Source organism: Acanthopagrus latus, chromosome 10 (genome assembly GCF_904848185.1).
Source record: "Acanthopagrus latus isolate v.2019 chromosome 10, fAcaLat1.1, whole genome shotgun sequence".
Classification (NCBI taxonomy): Eukaryota; Metazoa; Chordata; class Actinopteri; order Spariformes; family Sparidae; genus Acanthopagrus; species Acanthopagrus latus.
Window position 1 is genome coordinate 4,440,142 of NC_051048.1, and position 17,577 is coordinate 4,457,718.

The 17,577-nt window shown below is 42.1% G+C and overlaps 1 protein-coding gene and 1 long non-coding RNA gene across 3 annotated transcripts; one reads left to right on the top strand and one right to left on the bottom strand.

Annotated features, from left to right (window-relative positions):
• Positions 1–438: 438 nt before the first annotated feature.
• Positions 439–13,721, top strand: gc2 (guanylyl cyclase 2). Its single transcript, XM_037111010.1, has 24 exons — positions 439–468; positions 4,432–4,827; positions 5,047–5,175; positions 5,277–5,456; positions 5,651–5,768; positions 5,857–6,158; positions 6,335–6,466; positions 6,708–6,811; positions 7,104–7,222; positions 7,479–7,563; positions 7,669–7,765; positions 7,912–8,034; positions 8,284–8,364; positions 8,450–8,626; positions 8,862–9,018; positions 9,100–9,252; positions 9,592–9,740; positions 9,861–10,024; positions 10,108–10,300; positions 10,390–10,564; positions 10,680–10,778; positions 11,042–11,136; positions 11,225–11,310; positions 12,829–13,721. Exons 2-24 carry the CDS (start codon positions 4,498–4,500, stop codon positions 12,968–12,970), a joined length of 3,390 nt encoding a protein of 1,129 aa, XP_036966905.1. The 5' UTR covers positions 439–468; positions 4,432–4,497; the 3' UTR covers positions 12,971–13,721.
• Positions 3,582–7,611, bottom strand: LOC119026603. Of its 2 annotated transcripts, none has more exons than XR_005077181.1 (3): positions 7,135–7,611; positions 6,257–6,433; positions 3,582–3,695 (listed from the first exon to the last, which is right to left on the bottom strand). It is a non-coding gene; the product is annotated as an uncharacterized LOC119026603 (long non-coding RNA). The 2 variants fall into 2 exon arrangements; XR_005077182.1 differs by lacking the exon at positions 3,582–3,695 and adding an exon at positions 4,722–4,855.
• Positions 13,722–17,577: the final 3,856 nt, after the last annotated feature.

The window sequence follows — 17,577 nt, forward strand, 5'->3', positions numbered from 1 at the left end:
CAACAGCCAAGTAACATTATTCACCTCATGGTACCATTAGTAAACTTAATTGTTTTTCATACAACAAATAGATCAAATCAGACTTTGCTATTGCCCCCTCATGTTCACCTAAAATCAAGCCAGATGATTCAAAGGATTTCTATTAAAAATAAGCTTTATTTAACAACATTTATAATGTTCAGAACCAGAATTTAACAGTTGTTGTGATTTCTGGAGACAGTGTTGAAATATGTATACTGGAGAAAAAGGACCACTGAACTTTACCTGTTTGTTGACATTAATGTCTTAGTTAGAGAAATAGAAAAAGCTGTTTTCTCACCTAATGGTTCATTAGTACAATCGTCATTATTAGATCTGACCTCAACATGGTCTCCATCTTCAGACACATCGTCTGTTATTTCACTGTCGAGATCAAGAATGTGTTTCAGAAGCTCTCAAGCTGCTTTTCCTTTTTGGCCAGTGCTGACGGTGAGTATATGGTAACTGGTAACGGTTCCCATCAAATATCTGCACTTTCTTGCACTTTACAGGAAAATAGGTTCCATGTTTTCAAAGTCTGTGTGTGTGTGTGTGTGTGTGTGTGTGTGTGTGTGTGTGTGTGTGTGTGTGTGTGGTTGTTCCTGGGTGGCACGTTTCCTTCCTTATCTTCTTCATTCTTATTTCTTCACTCACATTACTGCGCTTTTCTGCATTTCTGACTTTTCATCGTTCCTGCTTTGATGCGTGGTCAAATTACAGACCACATCAGATAAGGGACATTTGTAGACCGGCTGAGGTGGGGCCGGCAAAGGAGAAGAAAAGGCACTGAATGGACATTTCAACACAAGTCAATGTGGAATTGAGTGCCATTAAATACAGTATATGTACTGTAAAGTAAAAAAGAATGAATGAAACCTGTCCTGATACTTGTTTTACCAGCTGTTAAGCTAAAAATTGGCCTTACACTAAGTATTTACTAAGTGCAAAATACCGTAATATTACAATAAAATGAGTTAATATAAAGAAGTTTGCTAATGCTACTATATGAACTGTAAGGTCAATAAAGTAAGAGGTAGAATGGAATATGTATGATGTGACCAAACATTTGACCAAAATGTTGTTTAAATCCACATTAATATATATTTTTGGTATCTTTGGAGCAGTGTAGCATCGACATATTATCACCTAACAAAGATTTTACAGCAAACTTGTTGGCAAACATTTCTGGAACAATAGCAGAACATCACTTGCATTCATTAAGAGACGTTTGTCCATATGATTAACATTATCCCAGCACTCTATAATTAAAAATATTCACATGCCAGGTGTATTTTGAAATTTGTAATCAGTTCTTCTTGACCGCAGACCTGAAATTGTGGTAATAAATGTAGGAAACTTGATGGAAATTTGGCCAAAACATGAAAACCCTTTCGGCAAAATTTCGAAACCCATGTTGCCGCCAATGGAATGTAAAGACCTGTGTTGTCCTGCGTGGGGCCTCGTCCAACCCCCCTCCAGCCCGTCCGCCTCCACACAGCATGGTGCCGGTCAGTCTTGAGAATGAGGGGCCCTCCATCAGCGACCGCCAAGTGGCCGCTTCATAAAGATAAGTGCCATTGAAAAAAGAGAGCTTGAGATCGATTCAAAGAGACGCTTATGGCAGAGACTGTCAACGCCTGGATATAAGGAGGCCGTTTGGATGTGTACAGTCACCTGTGGTTGAACTCTGCTGGTCGACCTGCGTCAGCAGAGACAAAATGAACTGAAGAAAATGAACACTGCTAAAACGTAAAGCCACTGGGACGTCATCCACCTGATTGTGGACGACTGTTTGAAGTCTGTAGTTTGGCCACGTGGTCGTCGCCATCTTGACCATATTTGGACGAAAGGGTGAAGCTGGGGATGTTGTTCTATTTCCTGCTTTATTGTTTCTTTTACTATACATGGGACCATAGTTTACAGAATGAACATCCTGCTGTGTTGAAGAAGATTTAAAACTAGAGATTGAGACCATAAACTGATCAGAGAAACAAGAGGGAAGGAGGGTCATTTTCTCATAAGCTTACTAACATCGGGCTTATTTTTGAAACCAGTGGAGTCGCCCCCTGCTGGCAGAAGACCAAAGGGACATTTTGAAGTTTCTGGTTTCCTGTTGTGTAAATTCTCTCACGACCGCCAATGTTTGAGGATAAAACGTCTACATGGCTGTTTTAATAATGCTCATCTTGATTTACTTGTGATTAAATCTTGTATTTATCTGATGAGCTCACTTGTTTCTCAGAACCCTCAACCTATATTTCAGTGTTCGCTTGACTTCCTCTGGAGCTTTTAGCCACATCTTATGACCTTCATCAGCAAAAATACAGTATTGTGCACTATATGTTTAAGGGTGTTGGAGCTTCATGTATGTAAGTCTTATTTTCAGTGTTAAAGGAGTCAGAAGGTTCATCTGGCAGGTCAGGGCTCCACATCTGGACTGATTTGTCTTGGTTTTGACATAATGTTGGAGTGGAGACAAGTTACAACTTCATTATCCAAACCTCCAACCTCCACCAACAACACTTAACAGATTTACATTCTCCTGCGCTGAGAGAAAAATACTGATGTTACTCCTCCTGAACCTGTTTTTTGTTCTTGACAATCAGGGAAAAATCTGATTAAACGTGCTTGAATCATGTGAAATGATCAAACCCCAAAGGAGAGGGTGAGCCTGAGTAAAAAAGTAAATCCTGAATCAGATAATCAATGTGAACCCAGAGAAAAAGTGACGTATGCACGGCAGAAATGTGCAGCTTTTTCTGCCACATTGTGCAACGCCTTGTAACTTTTTATCACCCCCCGCCTCACACCGAAGCGGTGGAGCTGGATTCAAGTAGAAAACCTCGGTTTTGTTCCAGATGATCTCCAAACACACCCAGCAGTTCTCTGTGCAGGAGGATGGCTGGATGGTGTTTCTGTAGCATGCTGCCCTCTAGCTTCCACAGGTGCACTGTGCTGTGAGTCATAGATACAGGAAAATGTTTGTTTTTGACACCAAGATGGGTTTATTTCCACATGATGCAGGTGAACTTTTATCTATCTAGCACTATATTGGCTTATTAAACAGGGACAAGGGACTTTCTGAGCATTAAATGCATGTTATGTTACGCTTAAACCTAATTTTTTCATTGCTGCTACAATTAAATTTAAATGTAAGGGTGAAAAATGTCCACCCAGTGTCACGTTTACAACTGGTGTCTTTATTTACAACCCTCAGGTGAGGGCTGGGTAATAAATACAATATAATTGCAATATTGATGTTAAAATAGGGCGTAACACCTTGTTTTCAACCCTGCCATGAGCATGCAAACACCCCACAGGACTCACAAATGTATCTGTAGTTTGCAAGCGACTAATACTGGGGACTCAAGTAATTATTCTTATGATATATTCTTAATTATGGGTCAATGAGAGTACTTAAAAAATAATAAAGTAATATGATGAGCCTGATGAAGTTAAGATTTATTCCTCTGCAGGACACAAAGTCACAAATGAAGCTACAGTAAAAGATATTCTGTACATTAGTTTCCTATAATAAACATAAGAGATTGTAAAACTGTCATTAAATACCACATGTGCATATAAAACATGGTGGATTCAGCCGTGCATGTTGGACCACCACTGCTGCTGCTGCTGCTGCATTCCTCTGCAGTCACACACGTGGTCCACACATGAAGCTGTAAAAACATAAAAAAATCATTTTTCATTTCCATGTCTGACTGGACAAAACTGGAGGGTTAAACCTGTGTTGATCAGTTTTACTACACCAACATAAAAATGATGATCATCATCATTGTTTTCTCTTCACTTCAGTCTTCGCGGCTTATAGCTACATGGTCCTGATTGGATTTAATATAATCTGACAGGACGGGTCACACACTTGTTCTAGGTCGTCTCACGCGCTCATGTACGAGCTGTAAACCTCCTTCAGCTATATGTATGTATATTCATAACGCAAGTGAGCCTGAATCTTTCCTAATGTCGGAGAGGTGATTACAGGATTTATTTATTTTGGATGACTTTGCTGCATTTTGGATGTTAACGGAGGAAGTAATGAAACTGTCAGCTGCTGTGACGCCTCACTGCAGAAGGAAGACCTTTCCATCTCATCAATGCATGGTAGGAATCCTTTAATGATGCATGGTGGGTTATTGTTGTGTCTGAAAACAGTTATGGAGGAAATATTGAGATCCTTTAAGTCAAAGTCCTGCATTGAACATCTAAGTTTATTTTGGAAAATGGATCTGTATTAACGTATCCAGCAGTCACAGGGGCTTATATTCTGCAAAGCAAGTACTTTTACTCTTGGTGCTTCATGAAAATTAGCGAATAATACTTTCACTGGAGCAAAATTTCATCCATCACAGTGGAAGAGCTATCCTTAACTTTTCTCCAAACTCTTCATTGTTCCAGGGAAGCGGCACGTTCAGACCATTCTTGTCCAGGTTCTTGTGAGCTCTGAAGGTGGTGAACCTTGAGATGCGATCACAACGCCGTGCCTTCATCATCTTACCTCAAACATGGAAGCAGACAGCTCCAGATGTCAACCCAACATCCTTTCCTCCTCCTGTCAACCTCCCTCCATGGCCTCTCCTCCATGGCCTCCTGGGGTTCCTCCTGGCCTCCCTGTGTTTGTTTCCCTGCCCAGCTCAGGCTACCTGGTTTCAGGTCGGGGTAGTCGGACCGTGGGGGTGTGACCCCCTGTTTGCCAAGGCCCTTCCCAGCGTGGCGGCACAGCTCGCCGTCAACCGCATCAACAGGGACCCGTCGCTGTCCTACGCTGTTACGTTCGACTATGTTGTGCTGCAGGTATGCTGCTGATCTCAGCTTCATCTGCCTGAAAATTATGTGAATTCAACCACTTAATGAAGTAGAAATGTATGCAAAATGGGTGCTAATATACATACTTGTCACAGTTTATATCTGTTAGCTAAGGTCAATAAGTTAGCTGAGGTAGCTAAAGCAATAACAGAGAAGCTGAAAGAGGCAAAACAAGCACCTAAAAAATATTGGATTGTTATTTTCCAGGAGCCATGTGAGACATCAAGGGCACTGGAGGCCTTCACGGGTTTCTACACCAAGGCCTCAGCATACATTGGACCAGCCAACCCCGGATACTGTGATGCTGCTTCAATGCTGAGCAAAGGCTGGAACAAGGTGAGTGACGTTTCTGTTTGAATGGTATTTTAAGAGGAATTGTAGGTTTGTTTGTTTTACATTGTGACAGGTCCATTTTGTCCTTTACTTTCCTCCTCCAGCCATTGTTTCCATGGGGTTGTGTTGGCTATGAGCTGGATGATGTTCGTAGCCACCCGACCTTTGCCCGCTCCATGCCGAGGCCCACCTCAGTGCTTCTTAACATCATAAACTACTTCAGGTGGGCACACATCGGAATCATCTCTTCCTCAGAGGACATCTGGGTGGATACGGCCACCAAGGTTTGAATAGTTTTTATCTCTCACAGCTATTAGTAGCTGCCTAGATCCTGATTGTGCCATAAAACTGTTCAATGATGGAGGAACCCACACTTTGCTGGGACGTAAATACTTGAAGCCAACAAGAAACACCCCGGGTAACTTGTTTGGGCTAATGGTTTTCATCATGTCAGTGAATGGTTTCTTGTCCTTCCCAGGTAGCAGATTCCTTGAGGAGCCACGGTCTGCCTGTCAGACTGGTCAGTTTTATGGAGAACACACCTCATGCTATCAGACGAACTCTGTCCAAACTCCGCAAGATGGGAGAAATTCGAAGTATGCTCCATTTCATTTGATCTAAACACTTAAAAAGGACCTTGGTACTTTTCCTTCTATAATATTCATTGTATTTATTTCTACATAGTTGTGGTCCTCTGCATGCACTCGGCACTGATAGGCGGTGAAGCCCAGAAGCTTCTCCTGGAGACGGCCTACGACATGCAGATGATCGACGGCTCCCTGGTCTTTGTTCCCTACGACACCCTGCTCTACAGCCTGCCCTACCGCAATGTTTCTTACCCGGCACTAAAGAGCAACAGCAAACTGCTGCGGGCCTACGATGCTGTGCTGACCATCACCATCGACTCACCACAGGTGTCGTTCTACGAGGCCTACAAAGAGGCCATGGAGAGGAGGGAGGTGGCGAGAACGCTGAAGCCACAGCAGGTGATGCATGGAAGTGTAGAGTTTGGATGAGTGGGCTTGTTCAAGTAGGGTTGGTACCAAAGGTACCAGTACCAAATGCAAGGTACTGGTATGCTTACCATATCAGTTCTAACGTCCATGGTATCCAACCCAACAGTTAGGATGCCATTGAGCAAGTCTGTTCATTTGTCCTGCAGGTGTCTCCTCTCTTCGGCACGATCTACAGCTCCATCCTCTTCACGGCTCATGCAGTGCATCGGGTACGGCAATCTGGGGAGTGGATGTCCGGAGGAAACCTGGCAAGAAACACTCGCAACCTGACATTCCAGGTACCACAAGGATCATAAATAATACACACAATGTTTAAAATAGCCAGGAATACAGGGATGTACCGATAATCACTGGAGTCCTCATTTTTGGTACCAGTCACATAAAGGTTGGGACCCATCGTCCATCCAAGTTCCACTGAAATCTGTTCAGTAGTTTTTGTGTAATCACGCTGATGAACCAACCAACACGGATGAAAAGATAACCTCCTTTGACCCCTATCATATCTTATTTACGTTGCAGGGCTTCAGCCACCCCATTAAAACCGACAGCTCTGGAGCGGGTCTGCTGGACTACCTCATTCTGGACACAGACGGACTCTCCTGGGAGCTGAAGCCGACATACAGGTGCTTATTATTTCTTAATAACACAACCGGAGAAAATACAATTTTTACCAATACTCAAAGGTCCACATTGTTAGAAAGTTGATTATTTAGTCTCTTTCACAAGTAATTTGGTTGGTGTCCAGCTCAACCTACAACCATCATCTTAAGTCACCTTTCTTACAAATTGGACCTTTGAATCATTCACACATAAGTCACTTTTAGCTAACAAGCTAACAGCACCATACTTAATTTTTCAGATATCAGTTTGACTTTTTTCCTGCATTAATAACTTGATTGAACTGATTAATGACAGGATCGACATGGAGGTGGGGATGGTGCGTTACCTTGGTCGAGAGATCCACTTCCCTCGCGGCTACAAACCCAGAAAAGACTCCTCCTGCTGGTTTACTCCCGGAGTCATCTGCTCAGGGGGTGAGGAATCAGTCCATGCTAGATGTTTTGGTTTTTAATCAAGGACCCTACAAATAAACACAGTCCTGCATACATCCTCCAGAAAACTTCTATTTGTTTAGCTTGGATTGTTTATATCATCGCTAATAAAGGTCAACTAATGCTGCTCATCCAAAACACTCTCTAGCTGCTGGCTGCACAGCTGTTTAACCACTGTATCACTTCAGGTCAGAAATTCAAATTGGTTTCCACGCAAACTCTTCTTTTTCTGTTCCAGGAGTGGATCTGTCCTCAACCATCAGCATGGGTCTCGGAGGGATGGCCTGCTCTGTTTTCGCCGTGTTGTTGCTTTACTGTATCAGGTACCATTTCAGTAGGAAGTTTGAGGTCATGTAGGTCCAGTCTGGAGATTCTAGATCTAGAGTGTAAAATAATCTGTCACTCTCTCCTCTTGTCTCTCGTTATAGGCGACGCGTCAATCAGATTCGACTGGTTAAGGGTCCAAACAAGATCTTGCTGACTCTCACTGATGTCACATTCATAAATCCATCGCTCAGCAACAAGGTCAGCCTCTGTCTGATTGGCAGTTCCTTACACAAGTAAAACTGTTTAAATAAATCCAGGTTTATTGGTGGATTAAGACATCCATGATCAAAAATAAGCATATTGCTGAGGTTGTTGTTTCCCGTCCTGAACTGGACACCTTACAGAAGCTGAGTCTTGACGACAGCAGAGCCAGCGGCATGAGGAGCGTGTCAGAACGCAGCGTTGTGTCGCCGGTCTCCACCCAATCACCAGCCACCTACGAGAACTCCAACGTCGTCATCTACGAGGTGAGACATTCAGTTTGTTTCACATCAGACCATTCAAACACAAGACTAAAAAGACTATAAGAAAACATTAAAATAGCATTTCAAAGATTAATAAGACATTAACAGACAGAAATTTGCCACTTAATCAACCAAAATAATCTAATTTTGAAATGTAATAAATAAAAGAAATAAAATAAATTTAGGAATGACCATAAGAAAAACAACGATCCTTTCAAATCAAACCCTTGTTTGGTGTTTTCTCTCCTCCAGGGCGACTGGGCGTGGCTAAAGAGGCTTCCTGATGGGATGTTTAGCAGCATTAACCCCAAAACCAGTGATGTTTTTGAACTGGTGCGTAAGCAAAACAGAAAGTTGGAAAGCCAATCATTCAGATGTCTCGACAAATAACAGATATCTATTTATCTTCTTCTTACAGATGAAGGACATGCGTCACGAGAACGTCAACCCCTTCCTTGGCTTCTTTCATGACTGCGGCGTGTTCGCCATCGTGACCGAGTTCTGCTCCAGAGGGAGTCTGGAGGACCTGCTGGTGAACGATGACGTCAAACTGGACTGGATGTTCAAGTCGTCTTTGTTGCTGGATCTGATTAAGGTCAATAACACAGCTTCCACTTACTGCTCTTTGTGCAACTTCACATGTTCAATAAAGTTGGAAGTTGGAACTATTTCTTTATTTCATCAAGTCTAAAGTAATTAAACTTGTGACTCGAGTCTGACCTGAGTCCAGGTCATGTCAGTCCGCATGTTTAAGAGTCGTGCTCAGCCCAGAATTAGATGAAGAATTGTCAACAAATTTACATTTTGGATTTGTCTGTTTTCTATCTAAGGGTATGAAGTACCTCCACCACCGCGGAGTGTCCCACAGTCGTCTGAAGTCCCGTAACTGTGTGGTGGATGGGCGGTTTGTCCTGAAGGTCACAGACTATGGCTACAACGAGGTTCTTGAGGCTCAGAGGTTCCCCTACATCGAACCTCCTGTAGACGGTGAGAGATCAAATTATAAACTGGGGTAACCTTGTTGTTTACTGCTACAGCAACAGACTAATGCAGTTCTTTGTGTTCCAGAGTTGCTGTGGACGGCTCCAGAGATCCTGAGGATCCCCGGGCAGGTGGGAATATACGGGTCTCTGCCCGGAGATGTGTACAGCTTCGGCATCGTCATGCAGGAGGTGGTGATGAGAGGACCTCCATTCTGCATGATGGACCTGTCAGCCGCAGGCAAGAGAACAGCAACACAAACCTGAAAACACAGGATTAGAGACATTTACTCTGATCAGTTCAGACCCCAAGTTTTGATCTTGTTACCTTTACAACATTTAGTTTGGCGAAATGGCGAAAAAAAGTCCATCGGTGTCATCTAAATCTCAAGACAACGCCCTCAAATGACTCGAATAACTCCACAATCCAAATATATTCAGTTTACTGTCAGAGAGGAGAAAAGACACCAGAAAAAAAATCACGCTGACCCTTTAAAAATGACTAAAACTGATGAATCCATTCTCAAAATAGCTGGTGATTAATTCCAGTTGTGACAGCTGATGTTTCTCTGTGTTTTAGAAATAATCGAGAAGCTGCGTAAGCCTCCTCCTCTGTGTCGCCCAGTGGTCAGTCAGGACTGTGCTCCGTTAGAGTGCATCCAGCTGATGAAGCAGTGTTGGACCGAACAGCCTGACAAGAGGCCAAGCTTTGACGAGATCTTCGACCAGGTGGGTCTTTTTATTGAGAAAACCTGGTCATAATTATTTGGTTGTGTTGCCTTTACTGTACTTAATCTATAAAAAAATACTTGTGTATTTCCCGTCTCCTCGTCCTTCCTGTCCTCTCAGTTTAAGAACATCAACAAGGGGAAGAAGACCAACATTATCGACTCCATGCTGAGGATGCTGGAGCAGTACTCGTCCAACCTGGAGGAGCTGATCAGAGAGCGAACGGAGGAGCTGGAGATCGAGAAACAGAAGACGGAGAAGCTGCTGACACAGATGCTGCCTCCGTGAGTCAGCGAGGACGAAACACACCAGCGCGGCGACACCTGCAGTTTAAAACACGCTGAGATGTGTTTTCTCCCCTCCTCAGGTCCGTGGCCGAGGCTCTGAAGGTGGGCGGGGCCGTCGAACCGGAGCATTTTGACAGTGTGACGATTTACTTCAGCGACATCGTCGGCTTCACCACCATCTCAGCCAACAGCGAGCCCATCGAGGTGGTCGACCTGCTCAACGACCTCTACACTGTCTTTGATGCCATCATAGGAAACCACGACGTCTACAAGGTGCGGCGTTGACTCTCCTCAGCTGTGGTGTCATGCCTTAAATCTCATTACATTTCATTGTTCTACGGTTCTACTGTGATCTAATCCAGGTGGAGACTATCGGCGATGCCTACATGGTGGCGTCAGGTCTTCCCGTCCCGAACGGCAACCGCCACGCTGCAGAGATAGCTAACATGGCCCTCGACATCCTGAGCGCCGTGGGAACCTTCAAAATGAGGCACATGCCTGACGTTCCTGTCAGGATACGTATCGGACTGCACACAGGTGAGGGGCGAAAGACTTTCTAGTCTCTTTCTCCCGTTGTTTCCTGTCATCACCTCTAACACAATGCCCTCAGCCTTCTGGAAAAAAACAATAACTCCATCTGTGTTTGTTGTAGGTCCATGTGTAGCAGGCGTGGTCGGTCTCACGATGCCTCGCTACTGTCTGTTTGGAGACACGGTGACAACCGCCTCTCGTATGGAGTCCAGCGGAATGCGTAAGTTACCGGCTGACAAAACAAGCACAAAACACGGGGCTGAAAGATCTCTTGAGGAACTGTTTGTGGATAAAGTAACCAGACTGAAATGTTTGTTTTTGTACCCACCATAATAATTGTTTAAGTATTCTGATCAGTTACTTGTGTTGGCCATTTATTAAGAGCAACATCAAACACTTGCTAGTTCCAGCCTCTTGTGTTTTTTAAGTTTTTTTGATTTCCCACCTGCTGGAAAGGATATTACCCTCTTTTGTTTGCTGCAGCCTACAGGATCCACATCCACCAGAGTACGGTGCAGGTCCTGCGGGAGCTTAATCTCGGCTACAAGGTTGAGTTGAGAGGCCGGACGGACGTCAAGGCAAGATTTCTGCATGTGGATGGAAGTAAAGTCTGAAGTTACTGCTTCTTTCCATGTCTTCCTGTTAATGTCTCTGTCTCTCTCTCAGGGGAAAGGAGTCGAGGAGACGTACTGGCTTGTAGGGAGGGATGGATTTACAAAGCCTCTGCCTGTTCCTCCGGAGGTCAAGCCCGGGTACGAACATCTGCTCTTTTCTCCTCCTCCTTCAGTCCTTTTTCCATGTTTTCGGACTTTCTTTTGCAGAATTGTTGGCCACCCAAGTACTGAAAATGTAGCTGAGCTGACTGGCATCAGGACTAGTGTTTGCATGTGTGCTTGCTGTGTTCACGCTGTTCACTTCATCCCCAACAGGCAATCGGCCCATGGGCTGCAGATCGCCGAGATAGCCCAGTACAAGAAACGGAAAGCCGCGACACAACAAGAACAACTTGCAAAGAAGAAAAACTGAGGTAATGTTATGCATTATCAAAAAATGTATAACATTACTGGCTTGGTTGGCAACATGACTCGGCCTCTGGCAAACACAGTTCAGGGACTCGCTGAAGCATGAACCGTCTGGAGGTGTCGCTGCAGTTTGTTTGCATTTTGAACATGACCCCAAAAACAGGAAGAAATCTTGGCCACAGGACGACACAGTTGGTCGAACATAGACTTATATATTATTAGAGAAACAGATGACCAGAAGTTTTCCATCTTGAAACTGCAGATGAAACTTCAAAATACAATCTTTGAGCTTAACCAAGCTAAACAAAGGTATCTAGCTGTTTTATTGTTTCTAACAAGCTCCTTTTCAAAGGGAAATACTTATATTTTTAAACCTGAGCCATATATTTTTTAAAACATTTTTGGTGTCTAAACAACTCATAATTGCAAAAGCTTTGGAATCATTCCAGCGGATCACCTCAGCTCGCAGCTGCTTCAAGGCTGCAATGCAATCCTTTGGGACAACTGCAATCACCAAAGTTACATCTGGTAAAAGTTCACGTTCTTGCCATTAAGAGGCTGATGTTTGATAATCTAAGTGGCTTTTTTCCAAATAATAATATCAGTTTTGTTAGAGAATCCTATGTGATGTGAGTTGTTGGCGATGGACGACGCTGAGTCAAACGTGAGTCGAAGTTGGAGGGAAGAGGAGTTTGGAGAGGAAGTGCCGGCTGGAGTTTATTTCCAAAGTCATGGCTGAATATACTGAACTGATTTTGACAATCTAGATGAGGCAACAACTCAATTCTCATGGTCTCTCCATGGGAATGGTTTCCAGTATTGTCAGACAGTTAGAATAACAACACCAGCCCAAAACAAACATTTCCATGGACGGATTTCCATAGATGGATTTCTGTGGATGTAACATTGACGGTCGCAGTTGCCCCAAAGGATTGTACATTGTAGCTGGCAGGGTCCAGGTTTAAAATGCCAGAATTCCCCTAAACTAAACATATCTTCTAAGATTTCAAGTGTGTCATGTTTCTGTTTAAGATCCAAGTGAATGCAAATAAACAGCGGCAAGCATCCGGAGGGCAGTTCATACTGAGGGATGTGGGCATTTTGAATTGTTGGTCACTTACACAACTCAGTTCTTCTACTTTACAAGTTCTTTGATAAATAATTTAAAACAACATGTCCGTGGGAAACGTTCAAAAAATCTATTTATCACAGTTTTTCTCCCTCTGTCCTCTTTCTGCTTTTTCTTAGCACCAGCTTCAGCATCGCAGCGGGCGAGTCGAAGGACCTGAAGCGGGCGTTTCACAAGGCGGTGAAGAAGATCTCTCACGTCCGCGTCGTGACTCAGATGCAGGCGCAAGACGACGACAACGTCTTGATGGCGCACCACTGACCGACCTGTGATCTGCTGTCAGTGACCACAGGGAACCTTATATTTCCTCGCTAGCGTTCATCCGGGAGGAGGAGGAGGAGGAGGAGGCTAGTGAAAGTGATAGCTCAGATTAACACTGTGTGTTTGTATTAACAGCTTGAGTTGAGTCCTGTGTGGGACGATGTTTAGAGGCAGGGTGGTGACTCAGCAAAGCCGGGATCTACAGACGCTGCCCGTCAGCAGCAGAGGAGGAGATAATCTCTTCACTTCCTCCTCCTTCGCCTCCCTGTTACTGAAGCGACGGAGGGGAAGAAAAGAGGGAAACTGGCGACACAATGTCATTATTTTAAGATGCTAAAGTCATTGTGTTGAAAATGTCCTTTATTATTTTGAGAAACACAGTGATTATAATAGGATAGTCTTCATTTTTGAGGTGCGTTGTCAATATGAAAAGGTTTGTCATTGTTTTGGGATGCTAAATCGTTTTTCAGTATAATTAAATCATACTTTCAATAGTTTCTTATTCTTTTGAGACACTACATCATTACATCGGACTAACAGTATTGTGCAACACTCTCATTGTTTTGTGATACATGTCATTATTTTGAGGGGTTGCAGCATCACAGTCCGTAATCATGAATGTTTTTATGGTGAGTCAGTGACTCTGGTTTTACTACAACGAACTGACCTGAACTCAAATGTGGAATAGTCGTGTAGTTTACATTCCCAGGATTATTAAAGGCTGAAAACAGTCCTAATACTGGATAACAACTCTTTGCAGTTGTTTCTTTCTTTCATTCTTAAATCTCGTTTACACCCACGATTGGATTTGTGGATGGGTTTTTTTTTTAAATCCTTCAGCAGGGTGGAAATTCTCTCTCTGATTTGAATATCCTCACAAACACTTGATGTACACTGATGTTTAGATACTTAAATGTAGGTCATTAATTTTTATATCCAACCCTGAACGGTTTAAAGATACATGCTTGTAGTTGAAAATTCTCCTGACTTTTTGGTAATAAGTGATCAGATTCTTATTTTTGTGAATCACACCTGCCTGAGAAACTCTGTAATAAATCTGTTGGTCCTTGAATCAGGTGTAAACATGAGTGTGTGTTTGACACTGAATCAGCTGACTCACAGTTTGTTGGTGTAACTGAGTGTCTGGGCGTTAAAAACAGGCCCACAGCGCCCTCTGGTGACGCGTCAGGCAGTAAACTGAAGTTTGTTTAAACTACAGATGGCATCCTGGAAGCTGTGAGGATTATCCCTGCTGATCCTCACTCAGCGTGTGTGTGTGTGTGTGTGTGTGTGTGTGTGTGTGTGTGTGGTGATCAGTTTAAAATCCATAAACTGACAGGCAGCCTCCCCCCTGAATGTACAGTATGTATATGCTCAAGATGGTGGATGAAGTTCTCAGATGTGTTTTTTTTCACTCGAGTAAAAACGATACAAAGCAAAATAAAAAAATGCATATATATGTTATTAGATTACAGTTACATGCAGGGGAAAGGGGACTACTAACAGGATTATAATTCAAAAATAAAGAATGATTATCCAGGTCCGTAACCATGACAACAGTCTCTGGTCTGGAGTGTGTGTTCTCACGGGACACACACTCGTTATTGAGATTAAAGAGAAGTAATTGTTGATCATACTCCTCTTTCTCTTTAATAATTTCTACCTGAATCAGAAGAAAGATTTCAAAGTAATATATATATATTTATATATGTGTGTGTGTATAAGTTAAACTTAAATATGTCAAACAAACACACATATATAAAGAAATAGAGTATATATGATAAGAAATAAGTACATGTATATATAAATATATGCATGTTTATGTGTACATATATATATATTTGGTATATATGTACAGTTGTACTACAACATTATGAAACTGATGCTGGTAAATCTGTTATTGTCTTGATTGTAAAAACAGGATTTAAAGGTGGAGCTCACTCCGAAACACTTTGTATACGACTGTAACTGATGATTAAGTTCTTCATGTATTGATATTAACCTCTGAGATCTCTAAACATCTTATAGACGTGGTTTACATTTCAACCTAAAGCCAGTCAGTGACGAGCTGTCGCGTGCTGGAGCTGTGGAGCTGAGATTATCGGGGAGGGGATTTCCACGGTGATCCAGGCGTTAATGGCTGTTTGTTTGGGGGGGGCAGGAGGATGAAAGTATAGATTATGATATAGTGATATGTACATAGAACAGGGAGGAATATGGAAGGGAATGTTGAGGAATGGGTAGATTAGATCTGGATTATTGGTGTGAATGTGAGCCAAAAACATAGACACATGAAGTCAGTTTCATTCAGCTGCTTCTTGCTCAGAGTTACTTTGGGGAAATTAGCCTAGCTTAGCACAAAAATAGAGAGTAGGGGGAAAAGGCTAGTCTGTATTCAAAGTTAATATATATACAGCTTTTTCAACCTTTCGACACACAAACTACAAACACGTATTGTTGATTTAGGGGAGTTACCCGCACATATGCTACGTATATTTGTTAGCATACAATGGCCGGGTGCAGTGACTGTGACGTAAAGGGTCGCCTCGCCAATTCTTAGACAACACACACACAAAAATCCAAGTAATCCAAGTCTATGGAAGCCCAGAGAGGTACTTGATAGAAAATTGTTATTTACACCCTTTTTAAAAGTTGATATCTTGCTGAAAGTGTTAGCGAGCACCCGGTCCGAAGAGGTTGCACGAGCTCGGGCCACTTTGTAAATAAAAAAGACATTAAAGTATCAAGTTAAGCCCAAAAGCCCAAAAAATATTAACAGTAATTAAGCCCCAATCTGATAATTTACATGACATAGACACAAAATGCTGAGAGTTACATCCTGGTTTATAATCCACTACTTTTGTCCAACCACATGACCCTCAGGAGGGTTGTAGATTGTGCTTTTCTTTCACAAAACAACACTCATAGCTGGTATGAAAGCACACATTCAATATATGTCTTATGTTTTAGTTATATATTGTATTTGTTGAGCATTTTCCCAATTAAATTGAGTTGTTTCGGGTGATAAAATGTCAGAAAATGGTTCAAATGATGTCCTCAAACGTCCTGTTTTGTCCAGAAGTTTGAGATGTTCAGATTGTTGTCACAGAGGAGGAAAGAAAAGAAGGAAATATGTGAAAAAAAATAAATAAATAATCGTTAAACACAGCCTTCAGGAACCGGTCACACTCGAGTGGTTCCAGTTCTCCTTCTCAACAAGTGAAATACAGTTTATTAATAACAAATGTGAGCACTCGCCGAACCACAGCGGTCAAAGTTACTTCATGTGCAGGTTTTTAACATTTTGTTCCCACTTGAATAAATAACCCGTCTGTGTGTGTGTGTGTGTGTGTGTGTGTGTGTGTGTGTGTGTGTGTGTGTGTGTGTGTGTGTGTGTTGTCAACAGCAGCAGCGATGTCGCAACTGTGCTGAAATAACAGCCCGAGTGTGTAACAAAGGGAAGCATGCTCTCCTTTGTGTTTCCTGTGTGTGTGTTTCAGCTTTGTTGGCTCTGCTCCTTTGTTGCAAGTACAATAGCAGCGGCTGATTTCTCACTGCAGGGAGTCATGGCGACCAGCAGAGGGCGCTGTTGCCCGGCAACTGCCAATCAGGAAGGAGAGGAGGAGGGAGAAGCATGATAGTAAGGATCAAGAGATGTTGGAAACAGGAAGACGTTACTGAATAGATGTTAGAAATCAGCTAACGTCTCAACAAATGTATGTTTTTGTAAATAAATGACAATTTCGACACTTTGTTTTAGTTATTTTGACAATTTCACTCTTGTTTACTCCAGTTTTATTGCAATAATGCAGGAATTTGCAACATTTCAGGCACAACATTTTAAAAAATGAAAGTCTAAAGTGACGGGGAGTAGCAGACAAACATTAACTGAAGAGTTTTAAAGCCATAAAACACAAAATAAATTGTTAGTTAGAGTACAGTAACATTATTGATATTACATAATCACAAGTAAAACTGCTGATATTAACATAATAATTAGGTAAAAGAACAAAAACACATTCCTCTAAAATGCTACTCAGTGTATTAGTTACTTTTTAATAGTTGGTGTTTATTGAATTTATCAATAGAAGATACATTTTAAAAGTAACTAAGTACATTACATGGTGTGGTGCACACTTAATCAAAATTACAGACTTGAGAAAATACTCATAAATGTACCCAAAGAGATAACTTGATTACAAAAACATGTGTAGCTGTATTTAATTACTTCCACCCCTGTATTCAATAAAACAAACTGCTCCATTTCAAGGTCATACGACCAAAGTTTGTTCAGTCACACTTGAGTAAAAGTATGAAAGTATCTGATATTTTCTTTTTTTTTTTAATCCAGGAAATCGATTACCTCAGAACCACTCAGAGGTAGAAAAATAACTTTAAGCTATGAAAACTTTCTAGCTTGTACAACTTAAATGTAATTGTCTACTTTACCTGGTTATTCTGAGGTAGCTTTGTTTCTCTGATGTAGCATGTAATCTGCAGTTTAAAGTGATCAGATAAAAGTAGTGAAGTAAAATCTTACATTATTTGCCTTTGTGGGAAGTTTAAAGTAGCTGAAAATGGAACAAACTCCAATAAAGTACCACAAA